Below are 21,027 nucleotides of genomic sequence, written 5' to 3' on the forward strand. Positions count from 1 at the left end.
CTGACCTCAGGGGGAAATGTTCCCAAGGCTTCTCTGCCTCAACCCCCAAAGCCCTGCCCTTTTAAAGCCCTAAAGGCACGGGTGTCTTCCTCTTTATAATTTAAAAGAAGGAAATACAGAAAAGCCTACTGCACGAAATTTTACGCAGCTTTGCCCGTTTAACTGTGCTAGACCATCGTATAACGTGTACAATCCAAGGTTCAATCCCACAACCGTAAGGTCAGATGAAACAATGAAGTTTAAAACAAAACAAAACAAAACACTCAATAGCCTATTTTACGTCTTTCTGTATTTGGGGGTTTATTACACACTCAGGAGGAATGTAATCCAAACAGCTAACAAAGTGCTTCCGGAGGTTTTACTGCGTACAAGGCATTCGCTGCAGACCACAAAGGGGTCACAGGCTGACCCTGACTTAGCCAGTCCGTCACTTCACAATGATCTGCATTGAAAGTCCCCGCGCCCCACCTCCCCTCCTAAGGCAGCTCCCTCCCCACTGACGTAGGCAGTGCCCCTCCCACCAGGGTCTCTAACAGCCACGGCGGAGAGCCCCGACCCTCCCCAGTCCTGCACTTACCCTCCAGGACGAATTTTCTCTTTTTACCACCTGCTTCAATCAACGTCTTCAAAATTCACTGCCGTTACTTCCGACTCTTGCTCATTTAAACAAGTAACACGTGCTACTTTGCAGTATCTCCCACGTTACCGCTATCTCACCAAGAGTGACTTTTTCATTTTTTCACACCTGCTTGCGGTAGTGTGACACCCATTTAGCATTTAAATGAGTCTGCAAGGAAGGGTGGTGTGGCTATCCCATCATCCAGGGAAGGGAAGTTATTGGCAAGCTTAGGTGGCCTGATGCAAGCACACGGAGAACGAGAGTAAGAATTTGAACCTGTGTCTGCCCCCCCCACATCCCACATGCTTTGCACTAGTTTTCATCTCCATGTATTATTCTACCAAGTACAGGATCCCATCCCTAAGAGAGGGTGCCATCCACCCCAGGCCAGCTCCATGCCTGTCTGTACCTCAGAGCACAATGGGAGGCCATCCACGTAACAGGCATCCCGTAAGAGCCTGGTGGCTGATAAGGGATTTCACCCACTTACTGCTCAAGAGGTATGTTCCTGGTGTTTACAAACTGAGTAACCCGAAACATCTCAACACTTGATTTTAGAATGGTTTTAGACGCACAGAAAAATTTCAACGAGAGGAGAATGTTCCCATGTCCCCTACACCCCCGTTTCCCCTACTGTCTACACATGACATGAGTATCTTTGCCATAACTAATGACCCCAATCTTGGTTCATTCATCCTAACTACAGTCTACATTTTATTCAGACTTTCTTCACTCTCGCCTGATAGCCTTCTTGTGTCCCAGGATCCCAGCCAGGACACCACATCGCATTTAGTTGTCACACCGGCTTCACCTCCTCCCACCTGAGCGACAGCTTCTCAGACTGTCCTTGTTTTCCATGCCCTCCACAGCTTTGAGGAGCACCGTGCAGGCATTTTTGCAGAATGCCTCTCAGCTGGGATGTGTCTGATGTTTTTGTCGTGATTACCCTGGAGTTATGGACGTGGAGGGCAGGCCGCAGGAGGTGAATGCCCTGCTTACCGTACAATACCAAGGATCACGCCGTCAACACAACAGTCTGCTGACTGGTGGGCAGGGTTAGGTACAGCGTGCATCAGCTTCTCCTCGGTCACGTGACTTTCACCCCACCTTTTCACCCTGCCCTGTGTGGAAGAACGTTACCATATGGAGCCCGTATTACGGGAGTAAAGGGCTCTGACCCACCCCCTTGAGGGCGGAGGATCTACAGAGATCTGGAATTTTTCGGCACAAGTTTGTCTCTTCTCCCCCACGTATTAATATACCCAATCATTTACGTCTATCAGTGTGGACTCAGGGATACTTTACACACTGGGTTACAATCCTGCACGACTTTATCTCACTGCAGCTTTGGTCATGCCTAACTCTAAATGGAACCCTGTGTCCCTCTGGCATAGCCTCATTGTTACACGGTTTTTTGTTTTTTGTGTTTGTTTGAATACTTCCTTACTTTGAGGGCACAAGACACTCCATACTCGTTTTGCATACACCCTGCCCCAGCTCCAGCATCAGCCGTACCTCCAAGGAGCCCTGCGTCCTTCTCATGGAGAAGCGTATTAGAAACCAGAATCTGGGTGCTGCTTTTGCTCTAGGAATCCATTTTTAAAGGAGACTCTCTATGAACAATGTGTAAAGGGGAAGCACTTTTATAATATTAAGGTTTATCATTGGGTTTTCATATATCCGTGTTTCCTAGAACAAGGCGTAATTATCGGGGCGTATAAGATGCTCAAAGCCTACGCTGTGTTGATGCCGTTAGGACTGTACATCGTAAATACTTGTAAAAAGTTGAATACAAATGTGCCTTTACTTGATACAGTACATTCATGTCCTTGAGAAAGTCCACAAATAAGAAGGGAACAGAACATGACAGGCACCCTGGCACACTGAAATGCCGAAAGAACGCCTCCTCATAGCCGCTGGGGCAAGCCTGCTGAAGCCTCAACCCTTCCCCAAGTCACTTCACCTGAACTGAGCTCGTATAGTCCAAGGATGCCAATGCTCCAAGTCAGAGTATCACAAAGGAGCCCGAGCTTAACAGCATCCTTCCCTCTCCACACGCTCGTGCTGTGAACGGGCCACAGCGAAGCCAACCAAGCCAGAGAGACCAGTAAAATGAAAATGGCAAGAGAAAGGGACATCATGTTGCAGAGAAGCATGCAAGAAGCCTCTCTGGAAACATCCAGACAGTTGACCATGCAGGCCTCACCTCCCCGTCTGGGAAGCGCACTCACTGAAGGCCAATCTCTTACGTCCCTCGGCCAAATCCCAGGGCTGGCAAACCTTCTCTGTCCAGTTTTTTTTTTTTTTTTCTTTTTGCGGTATGCGGGCCTCTCACTGTTGTGGCCTCTCCCGTTGCGGAGCACAGGCTCCGGACGCACAGGCTCCGGACGCGCAGGCCCAGCGGCCATGGCTCACGGGCCCAGCCGCTCCGCGGCATATGGGATCCTCCCAGACCGGGGCACGAACCCGTATCCCCTGCATCGGCAGGCGGACTCTCAACCACTGCGCCACCAGGGAGGCCCCTCTGTCCAGTTTTATGGGAGTACAGCCACACCCACCTCTTTATGGACTGTCCACGGCTGCTCCCGGGCTACAAGGGCAGAGACGTCAGCACAGCAGGAACACTGAGTTCCTTAACGCCAAAAGTACTCACCATCTGATCCTTTGCGAAGTCTGAGCTAGAGCCGCGATGCTCAGACTTGAGTAACGCGCGGCCTCGTTTTAAATTTTAAAAACTTTTCTTCTTGTGGATTCTCGGCACCGACCAGATTTTAAAACTTGAGATGAGGTTCGCATACCCTGAAATTCACCCTTTGGAAGCGTATGATTTAGTAGCTTTCGGTAAATTCACAGAGTTGTGCATCTGTCACCACTGTCTAATTCCAAAGCGTTTCCCTCACCCGCAAAGAGCTCCACACCCGCTGGCAGTGACTGCCTTTCCCTCGGGCCTTCATTGCTGTTAGCCACCCATCTCCCTTCTGTCTCTACGGATCTACCTGCTCTGGGCAGCATACACGCACCAGAATCACGCAACGTGTGGCTTTTTATTATATTGTTAAATGTGTCTAAATATATTTTCCTTATTTTTATAGCTCACAGACTATAAAACACACAACAGATTTGCAAGGGACGTGGGAAAAGAACTATAAAGCCAACGTGACTTTAATGGCTTTGCTGGGAATGAACTCTTCCTCTCGTGGCTCCGGACACCCCACTTCTCGTGGGTTCAGTGACCCTGGGTTCCCAGATGCCACGAAAGGACTCATCACTCGTCTCCGGACAGACAGGACCCGGAGCTCTGCTGGCATGGCACCCTGATGACTTGTCCCTTGTCTCAGCGGGACAGCTGGGGTCACGTGTGAGCCTCGACTCATGCTCTCCTCCCTGCATGGGACAGCAACCTCATTACCTCGGACAGCGGGGCTCCCCCCACACACAAGGCACGACCGTGCACACCATCCAGCATATCCTGGTAAGAAGGTTAAGGTTCACATGGAAATAAAGACACAAAAGATTCAACTCGAAAGGAGCACAGGCACGTCTTCCAGGAACCCATGCGCTCCAAGTGCAGCATCTGAGAAAACCTCAAGGCCATACACCTTCCCGGCTAGCGCCCTCTCACTGCCCACGCCACTGTCTTCCTCCTTCACCTTCCTGTCCTCTGACTCCAGCTGCTGGTGGAGGTGGTGTGACCTCCGCAGGGCCAGGGGAGAGCAGGTGGCTGCCTGGGGGTGCCGAGGGGATACACCGACTCCTCGGTTTCGCGCACGTTTCACGTCCACTCGGAAATATTTTAATGCATCTTACGCTGCTTAAGAGGCAAATCGCAGAACCATTCTTTTTTATTTTCAGTGTGTGGACCTTCAGAAAGTTTATGAGAAAACTGATTTCTGGGACTAGCTGCAGGCATCTCACCACCACTTAACACACCAAGTACGAGGAAATCAACTCTGACAGCCAAGGGTCCACCTCACCTCTGACTGAGGGCAGCCGTGTGTAAGATGCGGTCTAACTCCAGAGAGGGTGTCACTTCAAACTGAACCTTAAAAATAAGCCCACTTCGCTGGGGCTTCCCTGCTGGCACAGTGGTTAAGAATCCACCTGCCGATGCAGGGGACAGGGGTTCGAGCCCTGGTCCGGGAAGATCCCACATGCCGCGGAGCAACTAAGCCCGTGCGCCACAAATACTGAGCCTGCGCTCTAGAGCCCGCGAGCCACAACTACGGAGCCCACTCGCCTAGAGCCCGTGCTCCGCAACGAGAGAAGCCACCGCAATGAGAAGCCCGCGCTCCACAACAAAGAGTAGTCCCCGCTCTCTGCAACTAGAGAAAGCCTGCATGCAGCAACGAAGAGCCATGCAGCCAAAAATAAAATTAAAAATTTTTTAAGAAAAGGAAAATGCAAAGTAGAAAGGTGGGGAGCGGGGGAGAAAAATAATAAACCCACTTCAGGAGTGATCACTCAGGGGTACAAGGTCTCCTTTCGGGGTGATGAAAATCTTCTGGAACTAGACGGTGGTGATGGATGCCTAATGCTGTGAATGTATTAAGTGTTACTGAATCATATACACTCAAATGGTTAACTTTACATTATGTGGATCCCACCACAATTTTAAAATAAATAAAATCATTTCAGCCCATTTCAAAAAAAGTATAAGTTACTTATTTTTTATTTTATGTTTTTAAACTTTTTTATGTTGGAGTCTAGTTGAATAACAATGTTGCATTAGTTTCAGGTGTATAGCAAAGTGATTAAGTTATATCTACTCCTTTTCCAAATTGTTTTCCCATTTACGTTGTTACATAATATTGAGCAGAGCTCCGTTTTACCCAGTAGGCCCGTGTTGGTTATCCATTTTAAATATAGCAGCATAAGTTACTTCGAGTAACTTAAAAATTAAAGCAAGTCATTTACAGGAACCTCACAAACAGCAGCCAACGTGACCCAACATACAGACACCTAGAAAGCCTGTGAGTCCCAAGGGACGGAGGTGAAACTGGACAGATGTCCGGTCCTTGAAGCCATCTCGTCAGGGAGCCTGACCTCGGTGGGCCCGAGACTCACTGCCCACTGGTGTTCTCCAGACACTGATTTCAGAGTTCTAATATAAAATGCCGACACAGACAGAAAGGAACACAGGAGAAACCTGCTGCAGTTAAGCGGCCTCGTCCTCGCCCAAGAGAGAGAAGCCTGCGTCTGGCACTTGGTCTCCAAAGTTCCCGAACATTGCTCACGAAGGCCTGGGGAGAGGCAGGTGTGAGAAGGATACGTGGCTTCATCCACGACCCTCCCAGGCATCAGGGATGCCCTCGATCATCTCTGTGGAGCAAGTTTTCATCCTAACGTGGCTCTGCCATGTCCACTGCTGCAACGAAGCGCCACCTCGTTACCACCCTGCAAGAATGCTACGGTGCCTCTCACAGGCCGTACCTTCCACAGGGGAGGAACCACAAGTCGGTGTTCACAGATCACGGATGAGACGCGCTCACGTTCCCAACACGGATTCACCACACAGCCTGGATTAAGACGTGCAACTTCACCCATTAATGAATGGTATGAAAGTCGACTACGTGAGGATTAGGTAGGGTGCCACACTCGGCCCCATCAGAAGAAACAGGGATCAGAGACCTGGTCCTTGACAGTTCGGTTCTTTTGCTCAGGCTTAGCTGCCCCGCGGCACGTGGGATCTTAGCTCCCCGAACAGGGATCAAACCTGCGTCCCCTGCGTTGGGAGGCGGATTCTTAACCACTGGACCACCAGGGAAGTCCCGACAATTCGGTTCTTGAGCCAAGAGGAAAGCACTTGAATGAGACAATGAGCCAGAAGAGTCTAGAAGAACTGAAAGGCAGCAAAGATCGTCTCAAAAGCAGTCAGAGGAGACTTTGCAGACACCTCTGCCACCGTGAAGAGCATTCACGTAGGGTGTACTTAAACCCATATGGCCGCCTTCCAGGTCACCCCAGCCCTAAACCATGGTACGCTGACTTAAAACACGGCATCGAGCAAGGAAGCACGGGTGAAAGGATCAAAAGGAGATCATGAGTGTCGCTGTGTTCTTGGGGATTTCTGGAGAAAGGCAAAAACACCAAAGAGTCCCTGTAGGTGCAAGTTCAACCACAGGCAACTGACAAGGGTTTGAGCTTTTTTTTTTTTTTTTTTTTGGCTGCATTGGGTCTTTGTTGCTACGCACGGGCTTTCTCCAGCTGCGGCGAGCGGGGGCTACTCTTCCTTGCCGTGCGCAGGCTTCTCAATGCAGTGGCTTCTCTTGTTGCGGAGCATAACTCTAGGTGCGCGGGCTTCAGCCGTTGCAGCACGCAAGCTCAGTAGTTGTGGCTCGCGGGCTTAGTTGCTCCGCGGCACGTGGGATCCTCCCGGACCAGGGATCAAACCTGTGTCCCCTGCCTTGGCAGGTGGATCCTTAACCACTGCACCACCAGGGACGTCCCAAGGGTTAGAGCTTTGAAGACAGGAGTCCACTGAGAAGAAAGGAGACCAGAGGATAAGAGAGCAAAGGATCCTGTCAAACAGCTGCGGAAGTCTCTCCATCCAAGAAGAGGGCCCGTGGACTCTTGGCTTTTCCCTCCCCCACCCCCGCCCCCAACAAAGGACTCACATGCAGCCACCAGGGCAATCAGCCGACGTGTGTCAGAACCCTCTGAGAGGGCAGAAGCTGCCGTCACAAGCAGGGTCTGTGGAGGACCGCTTCCCCGCCACGTCTGGAACCCGGATGCCTGGGTCCAGCCTCCATCGCTGTCCCTCAGCACTGCGGTGGTTAACATCTCAGCACGATCTCTGCCCACACCTCACTGCTCCTGGCCTCACTTTCTGCTCCGGGGCCCCAAGCCCTGGGACCCTCAAACCACAGCCTAACAACGCGTCCTTCAGAATAACGTGAAGTCACGAGACCAAACCAGCATGTGAACAAATCTGCTGTGCCTTGTCCTGACTCTGCTTTTCCTGAAGCCACACGGGTATAAACACAAGGGGAAAGTGTAGTTACAAACCAAGACGTAAAAACACACCACCGGAGCCCGGGCCCAGGGTCTTCTGACAGCCGTTGCTCTTCATCTCTGGGAGGATGGAGGTTTGTGTCTGAGCAAGGGCTCTGGGCACGGGAGACAGTGCACTGCCCGAAAGGAAGCTGTGCCGATGCCGGGCTCCACCCCAGAAAACTTCCAAGCTTGAGTTTCACCTTGTGACCATGCCAGGCTTCCTAAGTATCCAGCACAGCAGTTCAGAATGGAAAGCTTCAACTGCCCCTTAGCTAACTGAAGGCCAGGAGAAGTAAACGTCTCCCCCAAAGCAACAAATGAGGGGTGCAGCTCGGATGGCAATGCTCTCACTCTGAAACCTACTTGCAAGCAGCCTGTGGAGTAAATGGAAATCAGTCTTGGCATCAAGCTCTGTACCGCAAGTCACGTCTCAGGGCAAACGTACAGGAACGTGACCCTCAGGTGGGCTTAGCTTGTTGATGAATTTCACGCGAAATGAAGGAGCTTGATTTCATACAGACTCCACCTTCTGGCTGTTAGTGGGATTTAGGATTTATTCTTATTCTCCCCCGGCCCCTCCTCTCCCATCCGTCCCAACAAAATACAAGCCTGCAGGTCAGAGCCAGTCCGCTGGCGGCAGCTCCTATGGGGGCAGAAATGGCCTGGAGGAGGCCGGGGAGTGGGAACCTGCCAGTGGCCACAGCCTCCCGGGCTCTTCCCCTACAAGACCTGTGTGCAGAACCCCCCAGACGCAGTCCTCTAGAAGACCCTCACGTGTGAGGGGCACGAACCCCATGCGGTAAAACTTAGCTTTCTTACAAGGCTTAAAACATGACACTGGGGCTTCCCTGGTGGCGCAGTGGTTGAGAATCTGCCTGCCAATGCAGGGGACACGGGTTCGAGCCCTGGTCTGGGAGGATCCCACATGCCGCGGAGCAACTAGGCCCGTGAGCCACAACTACTGAGCCTGCGCATCTAGAGCTGCGCACCAAGAGAGGCCGCGATAGTGAGAGGCCCGCGCACCGCGATGAAGAGTGGCCCCCGCTCGCCACAACTAGAGAAAGCCCTCGCACAGAAACGAAGACCCAACACAGCCAAAAATAAATTAATTAATTAATTAAAAAAAACAAAAACAAAAACATGACACTGGCCAACAAGTCCGCGTACCAAATTTGAGATGCTGATGATTTCCCTCTAACGGGCAAGGAAAGCCCACTTCGTGTACTGTCATGTATACTAAAATCGTCAATACAGTTTCAGCAAGCAGGTCATGCCAACATGGAAGCACTATTCCCCACGATCCAGAAGGAGCACAGAGCCCCACCTCCACTCTGCCCAGGGTCCGCCAGCCGTCCAGGCAGGGAGAGACCAGCCAGCAAGGGGGCAGCTCCACGAGACGCGGCAGAGGGGGCACCGGAGCCCCCTGGTCCCCATACGCTGTTTACAGGGCGATGGGAGTCTGCTCAGAAAACCACTCTTAGAAAGGGAATTACCCACCAGAGGGTGTGTGCAACTCCACGCCGGCAACAGCCCTCCAAAGAGGCTTCGCTGTTTGCCCCCCTTCACCAGCTGCTCGCTAGGATGGCAGCTCCTTCATTTTAAATGCTAGGACGTCAGGTGTGACCTTGTCTGGACAACGATGAAAGGACACTTCCTGAGAGAGTGGACGCAGCAGAAAGTAGACCACTTCATACCTTGAAGTCCTAACCCCCCGGGACTTCAGAAGCTGATGGAATGAAGCTCTTTCGAGAGGTGATTCAGGCAAAACGAGGGCATGAGGGTGGACCCTAATCCAGTCTGGCTGGTGTCCTTCCAAGAAGACATCAGGACAGAGACACACACAGAGGGAAGACCAGGTGAGGACACAGGGAGGAGGCGGCCGCCTGCAAGACACCGAGAGAGGCCCTGGGAGAAACCCACCCTGCCAGCGCCTGGAGCTTAGACTCGGGCCTCCAGAGCCGTGAGAAAATCACTGTCTGTTGCTGATGCCGCCCAGACCCTGGCAGTTTGTTACGGCAGCCCAAGCAAACTGCTACACCGAGCTTTCAAGGTCCCCGCGACACTGGGGTTAGGGAGCAGACGGCCGTTAGTCAGGACACCTGAGCTTGGAGATCTGGTGCAAAACCTCCAAAAACAGTGGGCGCTGGCTCTGGAAACGTGATGGGTGAGGACGCCGCTCCCATGAGAACACAGCCGGAGGCAAGCAAGCACGGCTAGATCTCCTCCCGAGGGCCTGGGTCCTGCTCAAACACCCCGTGTCTTGCCCACAACCCCCAGGCAGGAGTCGCCTCATCCTCGTCCCTCCGGAGATTCTGAACCATCCCGTAACTTCCTCGTCCCTCCGGAGATTCTGAACCATCCCGTAACTTTTCACAAAGATGATAATTACGCGTCATCGCTTCATTGCTGAGTGTCGGTATCTCTCCTTCCCTCCTCTGCTGGGAGGTCCTCTGGGGCAGAACCTCTGTCCTGCTTTATCTAGAACACAGAATCCTGAAGCTCACAAAAATGCTCTCAATTCGATTTGCTGCATAATTGTTCTCTTGAGGCTCTTCTGCATCCCAACAGACACAACAAAAGCCAGTTTTCATTATCACATTCCAGTTAACAGATCAGCAATTCGATTTCTTTACACAGATATGTTACATGAATTTATGCAAAACACTGGGCATCTTTAAATCTCTGCATTATAGATTTGGTGTTGGTGAGCAAAGGACAGTCCCTTGCCCGCATTTTCATTTCTTGGGTTCTCCCATTTAATGTCTCAAGGGCACTCTTTCTCGCTGATACTTCAGAAGATAAACATTTTCTCAAAAAAACGCCTCTTCGACATCCCTAATCTAGGATTTCACTGAGCCTCACCACTCTTTAAAAGCACACACAATGACTCTGAAAATTGCTGGGTTTGTAGCTCAAAACCAGAAAGCTTCTGGAACTCGTTCCTTCAGAGTGGTTACGCAGCCTGCCAGCAGACACAGCTGTGAAACAGGCAGCGTGTGGTCGCTCCCTCGTTCCTCTTGACCCTTTCGCTGCTGACAGTACCGTTACAACACACACACACACACACACACACATTATGTACATTATAAGTCATTTGTTATGACTCTTCACAGCAGGAGAGCTGAACTCTAACCAGCACATGCATGTCTCTCTGCAGGATAAATGCCTGAGGCCTCCGTACAGGAGCGGAGCCCGAGCCCGAGTGTGCGGGGAGCATCCTCACCGCACTGCACTGCACTACCGCACAGCACGCACTCTCACGACTGCAGCAGGGCCCGGAAGTGGCTTTGATAAAGATAACAGCTGGCACTTGCCACGTGACCTGCTCGCAATCCAGAGCCATAAAGCTCTAAACTGTGCCGCTCAGACACAGCTCAGCTCTGTACGTGTATTGTTCACGGACCTTCCTCTCTCACCCAGGGCTTTCTGGTCTTGGCCGTGCAGACTGGTAAGTAACTGCAACCACATCCTACATATGCCCACACAGCCCACCATGCCTGCTCCCTCAGAGCCACCGATACTCTTGTGCAAGGCTAGAAGCACTCAGCTTACAGCCAAATGAAGTAAAACCCCGTTATGTAAGGCTCTCAAAAGCAAGCATTTAAATCGGTCATCTCCGGGACAGAATCTTCAATTCTGAGGTTGGTGTTTAACTTGAGTAGCACGCCAACTCTCAGAGATGCTCAAGGAACAGAAAAATATGCACTCAGCGACCCTACTGTGTACAAATTTGCTTCCATTCTTCCATCGGCCCTTTTAAAATAAGGCCGTACCCCAGTTCCTGCAGTGACCTACACTGCCCTCTCCTGCCCTCTTCACGGATGAGGGTCCAGACGACCGTATTTCACCTAAATTCCACCCTCACTACAGTGACACAGCTACACTGGCCACACTTGAGAATCAGGGCACGTGACAGTGTAACAGTGCTGCTGTGCCGTTCTTTCAGATGCTCTGATCCCCTCTTGGGGAGCCAACCGACTTGATTTCTATTTTAAAGCTCAAAATTAAGTCATTCAATAAGGCCAATTGAGAAAGGCTTGCCTTAGTCCTTTGACTAACAATCCTTCCAGACAATTTGGATTTCCAGACCCAGCAACCCAGCTGTGCCCTCGATGTTAAAGCGTCCCGTCTGGATAAAGCATGTCATTCAAGTCCACTACACTGGGTTTCTCGGTCTGTGAACATAAAGAACTTGACTGTACGGAAAACACAGCAGCTGTTTTAAGAACCAAAAATGCCACGATGGCGTTCAGAGCGTCCCCGCCCTGGGGATGCTTCTCCCGCCGGCAGTGGTGTAGGGCTGAGGGCTTGGTCCTGGGGACGCTGGAAGTTGAACCTGGTTAGTGGCCACTTCAGGACTGGCGGAAACCAGACACCCAAGCACTCACCCACCATAATGCAGCCCACCCCAAGATGACTTCTCAGTAACCCCAAGTGCAGAGTCTCCTACCTTGGGGTGGGGCATCCCTCCTCGGCCTGGACTGAGGAAGAAAGCTCTCTGCGCGCACCGGGGTCCTCTGTTTGCCGTCGCACTTCCACAGAAGCTTCCTGCCAAGGGTGGCACAAGGAGACACCCGGTCATCAAGCTGCCGCCTCCGAGACCTCTGTGATCACGAACCCTTCATTGTGGGTTCGCCCTGTGAGCCCGCACCACGAAGGCAGTGACGCCGCCTGCCGTCAGCCGGCCACAGGACCCGCGAGCCCGGCTCTCCAAAGCGTCTCATCAAAATGACTCAACAAGACCGTGCGTTCCCCTTTGGCTCTGGGCAGGAAGCAAAACTGCTACGTGAGGGTCATAAACCTGTGTGACACACTGGCCCCCAAGCCCTAATCAAACCAAACCCAGCTGGTCACGGCTCCCTGCAGCGAAACCTCAAGCCCCGGGACCTGGAGTCTGGGAGCCTTGTTTCTTGACCGAGCAAGCATGGAATTCTCAGAGGTCACAGTGCACGGGGCATGGGCACGCGGTCGCGGTGTTTGCAGGCCTTTCTGCACCAGGGGCCCACACAGAAACCTGCACCTCTCTCCACACGCGGATGCTCATTATTGTGTAACAAACCGATGACTGGTTTTTCTTAAAAGAACCTCCATCTGATGCTGCAGGAAATCTGTTCTTTGAAATGTACAAATGCAGATGGAAGGGGAAACAAAGCAGAGAGAGTGGGAGAGGAAGACTGACTATGGGCTTTGAGGTATGGATACAAATATGCAGCTTTACAGAAAGCTTCCCATCAACTTTCACCATCAAAACTCCTACTTATGGGCTTCCCTGGTGGCGCAGTGGTTGAGAGTCCGCCTGCCGATGCAGGGGACGGGTTCGTGCCCCGATCCAGGAAGATCCCACATGCTGCAGAGCGGCTGGGCCGGTGAGCCATGGCCGCTGAGCCTGCGCGTCCGGAGCCTGTGCTCCGCAACGGGAGAGGCCACAGCAGTGAGAGGCCCGCGTACCGCGCAAAAAAAAAAAAAAAAAAACTCCTACTTAAAAAAAAAAAGTGAAATAGTTTAACGCACCGCATTTTCCATTACATTTGCCCCAGAACAACCTTTAAAAATATTTGACCAAAAAAAGGGACTAAGAAGAATACTAATAGCATCAAGTAACATCAATGTTTGAAACTCTCTCTCATGTGTTGTCTTAGGCCTTGCTATAAAGCACCGCTTGTAATTTCAGAGGAGAGCTTGCCATTTTCTATCATCTCCCCCAATTTCTTCCCTTTGTATCAAGGGCAAGCTAATCAAAGGGAAAGACCGCTTCGGTGACAGCTGACGAGGAGGCTGGGAACTCGAGATGTGGGTGCAAACAGGGCACTCGCAATTGTCATGGGTGTATCCACTTTGTCCCCAGGTGCTGATACTAGAAAAGCTGGTGCACGGAAACGCTCAGACAGCTGGACACGTGTCACAGCGGCAATGGGCCATGATACTCTGGGGCTGTCCTATATACGTGCCTTAAGACGGAATTACGGAGGCTGTGCGGGCTCCCTGCAGGACGCTTACCTGCTTGTAGAGGTCGGTCGACGGCGACGACCGGGACCTTCCGTGGATGTACTGTGGCCTCTCGCGCTGGTCCAGACCCACGTCCAGGATGTTGTCTGCCGAGTGGTACCTCCCAGAACTCCTGGCTTCCGGGGCTTTCCTCTGTTCCCTCCAGGAGGCTTGATACTCTGCAAAGGTTCCCAGCCTCTGAGGCGGGTCTGATCTCCCCATCTCTCCCTCCTTGCCGGGGCCCGCTGTCCAAGGCCTCTCCGGCTTCTCCTTGGGGAGCCCACAGGGTGCCGGCCTCAGCCCCGGCCGCTGGCCTACGGGCTTGCTGGTTTCCTCAAAAAACTTCCACCTGTCGGCAAAGGTGCGCACGGTCTCGTCGGGAGGTGCGGGGCGCTGGCGCGGGCGGTCATCCCCCGCGAGCCCCACCTCGTTCATCTTCTCGGGCTCGGAGTAGGACTTCAGTTTCTGCTCGGCAGTGAAGCGCCTCCGGCCTGCGATGCGCGGGGCGTGCAGAGCGCCGCCGGCACTCGAGGGCAGCCTGGCCGGGACTGCCTCCCAGACGCGAGGGAGGGTGTCGGGGTCCGACGGGCTGGGCTCCAGGTCGCGGCGCCTAAACGACGTGGCCCTCAGGACGCGGGCCTGCGCCTCCTTCAGGTGGTCCTTATAGGTGCTGGAGAAGGCGGCTTCCGGGGCGCCCCCTGCCGGCTGCACCCCCCAGCCGCGCGCCTCTGCCTCGGCGGCGGCCTCCTCCTCCTCCGCGGCGCCGGCCAGGGTTGCCGTGCTCCGGCTCTTCTGCAGCCTGGCTCGCCGCAGCTGGATCTCGTTCCTCAGGGTGGTGGCGAAGCGGTCGCTCCTCCGTATGGGTTTGCCCGCCGGAGCCTCGGGCGGGGTCCTCTCCGGGGCGCCCTCGTGGCCGGCCTCGGGCCGGCGCGCCCCTTCCTGGGTCAGCGAGTGCAGCATGGGCGTCTGCAGGGGGCAGATCTCGCCGCCCCCGTGGGCCCACGCGAAGCCGCCTGCGACCCTCTTCACACTCGCTGTTTCCACGAGGCCGGCCCCGGGCGGTTCCTCGGCTCCCTCGCAGTGGCCCCCGGCCTCCCTGTCCGCCGGCGCCACCTTCCCCCTTTGCCGGGCGCCCTCGAGCCGGGGCGGGTAGCAGCGGGGCTGCGCGGCCGGGGCGCCCCCCTGCGGGCCGCGCCTGGAGGTCACGCAGTAGTAGCGGCTCTGCACGCCACAGTCCCCCTTCTGGTCGCCAGCGCTGGGCCGCCCCACCGGAGCGGGGCTGTCATCCGGGAAGCGCTCGGCAGGCGGCTGCTCCCTGAGCCACGTGGCCGCACTGGGCCCCTCGTGAAAGAAGGGGCTCTCGTCGCTGGAATGGCGCGGGTGCTGGCACGCGGGCAAAGGCTGCGGGCAGCGCACGTCCGTGCTGGACAGGGAGGCCTGGAGCCGGCTGGGGGCCCCCGGGAGGGCCCTGGCCCCGCTGTCGCAGGGCGGCCACCCGCAGTCCAGGGGCACAGCCGGCGCACAGCCCGAGCTGCCGGCTCTCCTCCCGTCGCCCAGGCGCGCTGGTCTCTGCGGCTGATCGGCCGCTTCCGGTCTCCAGTCGCTGTGGGACTGAGCGCGGGTCAGGCCCGGAGGGTGCTGCGTGGTGGCCGCCTCTGAGAATGGAGGGCCCTGGGTCTTCTCGTGGCTCTTGGTGGCCGCAAAGCTGTCACTGCGGAGAGGGGGAGGGGGCGGAGGAGGGGACGAAGAGGCCTTCTTCTTATCGGGCACATACCAGACCGGCCCAAAACTGGACCTCCCGGAAGCAGCTAGCTTGGGCTCAGGACTGTCCTCGGGCCTGGGGCTCCTGCTGCTATCACAGGGGACCCTGGGGGGGAAGCCCCCGAGCCTCTCGTCCACACACTGAGGGTCGCCGGCAGCCGGGCCCTGCCGGTCGCTGCCTCCGGTGGAGGCCTCCCAAAGGCCCACTTTGTAGAGGATGTTCTCGGCAGAGGAGGCATCCGCCTTGGGCAAGGTGTGGTCAGGCGTGCTGGAGCTGGTGGAAAAGGAGCCGTACGCGGAGTCCCGCTTGCTCGGGCCGCCCAGGTGGTCGATGCTGCTGTTGGACTTGGCAGCCGAGAGGCGCCCAGACGGGTAGGACTGGGCAGGCTGGTCCAGGCTGTCCACGCTCCCCAGGGAGCTGAAGTGCTCAGAGGCGCGCTGCAGATGTGTCTGCTCCCACAGGCCGCTCGACAGGTCCTGGGACGAGGAGCTAGGAAACGAGAACCACAGGCAACAGTGTGCTTTAGAGTCACGTTGCAGCAAAGGGCAAGATGAGACTATGCACGTAGGAGCGGCTGGCCCTGGGCAGAAGGCAACCACTCTTCCTGCAGCAAGACCCCTGGGTGCGGCGCATCTAAGTTTTCCCATGTCAAAGAGCAGCTCTCCGAGGGCAGGCTGAAAGGGCCGAGCCCTACCCACAGGATGCTGTCCCCAAACAGAAAACCTTCCACGCTGCGGTACATCTCTCAGCTCGACACCCACAGGCTGGACCAGGCAGCAGCAGGCAATGCCCCTGTGAACACCTTGATCCTCAATCACTGGTTCAGTGTCGCAGATAACAAACCGCAGCCCATGGGCTAAGGACAGCTTTTAGAGTTTTTTAATGGGGGCGGGGCACGGAATCAAAAGAGTACTTCCTGATGCATGAAAATGACACGAAATTCCGATTTCAGTGCTCATAACTCGAGTCTGACGGGAACTCGGTCATGGCTGTGTGCTTTGCTCCCAAGGGCAGAGCTGCACAGCGGCGGCAGACACCGGCCCACCAGCCTGAGGTCTCAATCCTGTCTGGCCCCCTGCAAGACGAGTTTGTGGACCCCTGGTTGAGTGCAGGAAACGATTCATACTACGGACTGCTAACACAAAGAAAGCCATCAAAAGAGAATGATCTTGGGCTTTCCTGGTGTCGCAGTGGTTGGGAGTCCGCCTGCCAATGCAGGGGACACGGATTCATGCCCCAGTCCGGGAGGATCCCACATGCCACGGAGCGGCTGGGCCCGTAAGCCATGGCCGCTGGGCCTGTGCTCCGCAACGGGAGAGGCCACAGCGGAGAGACGCCCGTGTACCGCAAAAAAAAAAAAAAGAATGATCTTCAACTTAGAAAGGCAAGTTCAGAGATCACATGACTTTTCCAAACCCAGATATTAAATCACAGGCATACCTCATTTTGAAATGAGGTATGCCTGTGATTTAATGAAAACTCAGATGATGATTAGCATTTTTTAGCAATAAAGTATTTTAAGACTAACGTATGTACTTTTTTTTTAGACATAGTGCTACTACCGCACACTTAAAGCTCTCAATAATGAAACTATTTATCCAGGCATGTTAAGTGCTTTCATTAAAGCTCAACAAAGCTGGAACATTCACACTTCCAAGAAAAAAACTGGCTGCTTGAGGTTCGAGGAGAACCGGGATGAGAAAAAGAAAGTGTGACCCGGGCAAGGACACAAAAAGTGTGAGCTAGCTAAGTCACGTGAGGGAGGCAATGACCATTCCACGCCACGACCTCAGAGGACAGACCAGGTACCCTTCGCAGAAATGGAGCATGTTCTTCCCCATCCTCCCAGCAGTGTTCCTGAGAGGAATTTTCCAGGAGATTCTAAGTCCAAGCAGATATAAACAAAGCTAAGCACTTCTTCCACAGGGCATATGTGTTTCTTTAATCAAGAAACCGCCAAAAGGGCTTAATGAAACATAAGGCCCACTTTTTACTTAAGTTTTACCACACGGAGGAGAATCTGGTTTTTCAAAAAATACCCTGGACTCCAACTATTATAATCTCTTATGGCTTGAAATAGGTAATACTGTATTTAACACCTATTTCCTTCACAGCAGACCAGTATTTACTAACAGCCAAAAACTGATTTTGAAACAGTTATGTTAGCTCCAAACACACACACAGACACACACAGTCGTGCACACCACAAATATGCGCACACGCAGAGATACACACACAGACACACAGAGGTACACATATACACTCACACATGCACTTGTGTACACGCCCCACAGCCACACTACTGCTGTTACCATCATCCTTCTAATAGACCAGTGAGGACACTGGCCACTAACCTCAGCTGACTGGACAGCTCCATGAGGCCAGGAGGAACATCTCCAAGCCAACACACCCATGGTGTTGTACCATGTTTGCCTTGCATTAGCCCTTCTGACCCCAAAATGTGGGCTCCAGAGAAGCCAGGTTGAGCAGCAAACACACCCCACTTCCACCAGTGCACCATGCTAACATCCTCTCTCTCACAGTTACCAAGGAACCACCAGGCCTGGCACATGGGCTGTGAAGCCCCCTGGTTTCCCCTGTACCTCCACACAGCAACCTGGGGGTTGGGGACACAGTGCTGGTGTTTAACAGAATTTCCTGGGGAGCTTTGGCCAAAAAACCTGCCCAGCAATAAGTAATGTGGTGGCTGTGGACACGTGGATGATGCGGACAGCCATCCCACTCGTCTGGCCCAAAGGGATTCAGCCAGAAAGGGAAGTCTCCAGGCTCCTATTTATCAGCTGGACAACATAAATGAGGAAGCACACTAGCTTGTCCTTTCTCTTGGTGTTTTATTTTTTGTTTTCAAGCATTATACACCTGCCTACTCAGTGAAAAAATTTAGAATCCTACCAGTAACAGGGTGTCCACGGCCTTTTCTCATCAGAAAAAGAACATCCTTCTGAGGTCAAGAAAGACGCTATTTAAAACACAACAATCCAAAACCTATAGGACACAGCAAAAGCAGTTCTAAGAGGGACGTTTAGAGCAATACAAGCTTACCTCAGGAAACAAACAACTCAAACAACCTAACCTTATACCTAAAGGAACTACAAAAAGAAACAAAGCCCAAAGTTAGCAGAAGAAAAGAAATCATGAAGACTGGAGCAGAAATAAATGAAATACAGACTAAAAAACCATTAACAAAGATCAAAAAAACTAAAAGCTGATTCTTCGAAAAGGTAAACAAAATTGATAAATCTTTAGCCAGACGCATCAAGAAAAAAAGAGGGCCCCAAATCAATAAAATCAGAAATGAAAAAAGCTATAACTAATACCACAGAAACACAACCTAGAAGAAATGGACAAATTTCTAGGAAAGGACAATCTCCCAAGACCGAAAATAGAAAATACGGGCTTCCCTGGTGGCACAGTGGTTGGGAGTCCCCCTGCCGATGTAGGGGACACGGGTTCGTGCCCCGGTCCGGGAAGATCCCACATGACGCGGAGTGGCTGGGCCCGTGAGCCATGGCCGCTGAGCCTGCACGTCTGGAGCCTGTGCTCCGCAACGAGAGAGGCCACAACAGTGAGAGGCCCGCATACCGCAAAAAAGAAAAAGAAGAAAGTAGAAAATACGAACAAACCAATTACCAGTAATGAAACTCAATCTAAAATAAATAAATAAATAACTCCCAACAAACGAAAGTCCAGGACCAGATGGCTTCATCTGGTGAACTAATGCCTTTCCTTCTCAAACTATTCTAAAAATTGCAAAGGAAGGAATGCTCTGAACTCATTCTACAGGGCCAGCATCACCCTGATACAAAAACCAGACAGAGATATCACAGAAAAATAAAATTACAGGTCAGTACCACTGATGCACATACATGAAAAGTCCTTAACAAAATATGCGCAAACTGAATCCAAAAAATATATTAAAAGCATCATACACCATGATCAAGCGGAATTTATCCCAGGGATGCAAGGATGGTCCCATATCTACAAATCAACCCATGTGATACACCACATTAACAAATTGAAGGTTGAAAACCATATGATCATCTCAAGAGATGCAGAAAAAGGTTTTGACAAAATTCAGCATCCATTATGATAACAACGCTCAACAAAGTGGGCACAGAGGGGAAGTACCTCAACATAATAAACGCCATCTATGACAAACCCACAGCTAACATCATACTCAACAGTGAAAAGCTGAAGGCATTTCCTCTAAGATCAGGAACAAGACAAGGATGCCCACTCTCACCACTTTTATTCAACATACTTTTGGAAGTCTTAGCCACAGCAATCAAAGAGAAAGCAATAAAAGGAATCCAAACTGGAAAGGAAGAAGTCAAACTGTCACTGCTTGCAGATGACGTGATACTACATAGCAAGTCCCCTACATACGAACCTTCAAGTTGAGAACTTTCAAAGACGGCAACGTGCATTCGCCTGTCCAATCACATAAGTTAGTTCACGTGTCTGGTACATTGTCACGTGCGTGCATCCTCTACAAGTGGCTGTGCTTCTGTGTACTGTACAGTACTGTGCAGAGTACAGTAGTACAGTATCTTTATTTCAAGCTAGATCTGCAAGAGGATGATTTCATTGAACTCCTTGCTGTATAACACGAGGAGCTTACTAATGAAGACCTGATAGAACCGGAGGCCCAGAGAAAGGACAAAGAGGAACAAGAGGAAGAAGAAGTAGCTGAAGAACCAAGGAGATTCACGATGCAGGAAATGGCGAGGGGATTTTCTTTATTTGAGGAGGCACTGTTAGTTTTTGAGGCACAAGACCCGAACAGAGAACGGTACCCAAAGGCTGCAGCAGCCATTCAGAATGCAATCCAGAGCTACCGTGTCATCTATGATGAGAAAAAAAGTGCTACTACCCAGACATCACTGGATCGTTTTTTCAAGAGGGTCGATAGAAGTGAATCCAGCAAGGAACCAGCACCTGTGCCATCCACGTCAGGAGTGAGTGCCATGGCAGCGTGTCCTCAGTCTCTTACTGTGGACGATCCCTCAGCTCTACCATCTCCCACCTCCTCTCCCTCCTCCAGTCAGTAACTCTTCTGGCCTGTTCACTCAATGCCAGCCCCTGGATGCCAGCTGTTGTACTGGACTACTGTACTTTTCAAGGTACTGTACTGTAAGATTAAAAGTTTATTTTTTGTGTTTGTTTATTTTTATGTATTCTTTGTGTGAAAAGTATTATAAACCTATTAAACAGTACAGTACTATATAGCCGACTGTGTTAGTTGGGTACCTAGGCTAACTTTGTTGGACTTAACAAACAAACTGGACTTACAAACGTGCTCTCAGAACAGAACTCGTTCGTATGTAGGGGACTTCCTGTACATAGAAAATCCTAAAGATGCCACCAAAACACTAGTAGAGCTCATCAATGAATTTGGTCAAGCTGTAGGATACAAAATCTTTGTATTGATTGAAACGTGTTGCATACTAACAATGAACTATCTGACAGAGAAACTAAGGAAACAATCCCATTTACCACTGCATCAAAAAGAACTAAATACCTAGGAATAAATCTAACCAAGGAGGTAAAAGACCTATACTCAGAAAACTGTATGACACTGATGAAGGAAACTGAAGATGACATACACAGATGGAAATCTATACCGTGTTCATGGACTGGAAGAATA

The 21,027-nt window shown here is 52.1% G+C and overlaps 1 protein-coding gene across 4 annotated transcripts in view; it reads right to left on the reverse strand.

Annotated features, from left to right (window-relative positions):
- SHROOM2 (shroom family member 2) overlaps nt 1-21,027 on the reverse strand; it is a 142,453-nt gene that overhangs the window by 39,605 nt on the left and 81,821 nt on the right. For all 4 annotated transcript variants that reach the window (XM_060087370.1, XM_060087372.1, XM_060087371.1 and 1 more), the window contains 2 exons: nt 13,610-15,848; nt 12,063-12,160 (listed from right to left, as the gene is read on the reverse strand). In XM_060087370.1, coding sequence (XP_059943353.1) covers nt 12,063-12,160; nt 13,610-15,848 — 2,337 coding nt within the window. The remainder of the gene's footprint in view (nt 1-12,062; nt 12,161-13,609; nt 15,849-21,027) is intronic.

Source organism: Mesoplodon densirostris, chromosome X (assembly GCF_025265405.1).
Source record: "Mesoplodon densirostris isolate mMesDen1 chromosome X, mMesDen1 primary haplotype, whole genome shotgun sequence".
Classification (NCBI taxonomy): Eukaryota; Metazoa; Chordata; class Mammalia; order Artiodactyla; family Ziphiidae; genus Mesoplodon; species Mesoplodon densirostris.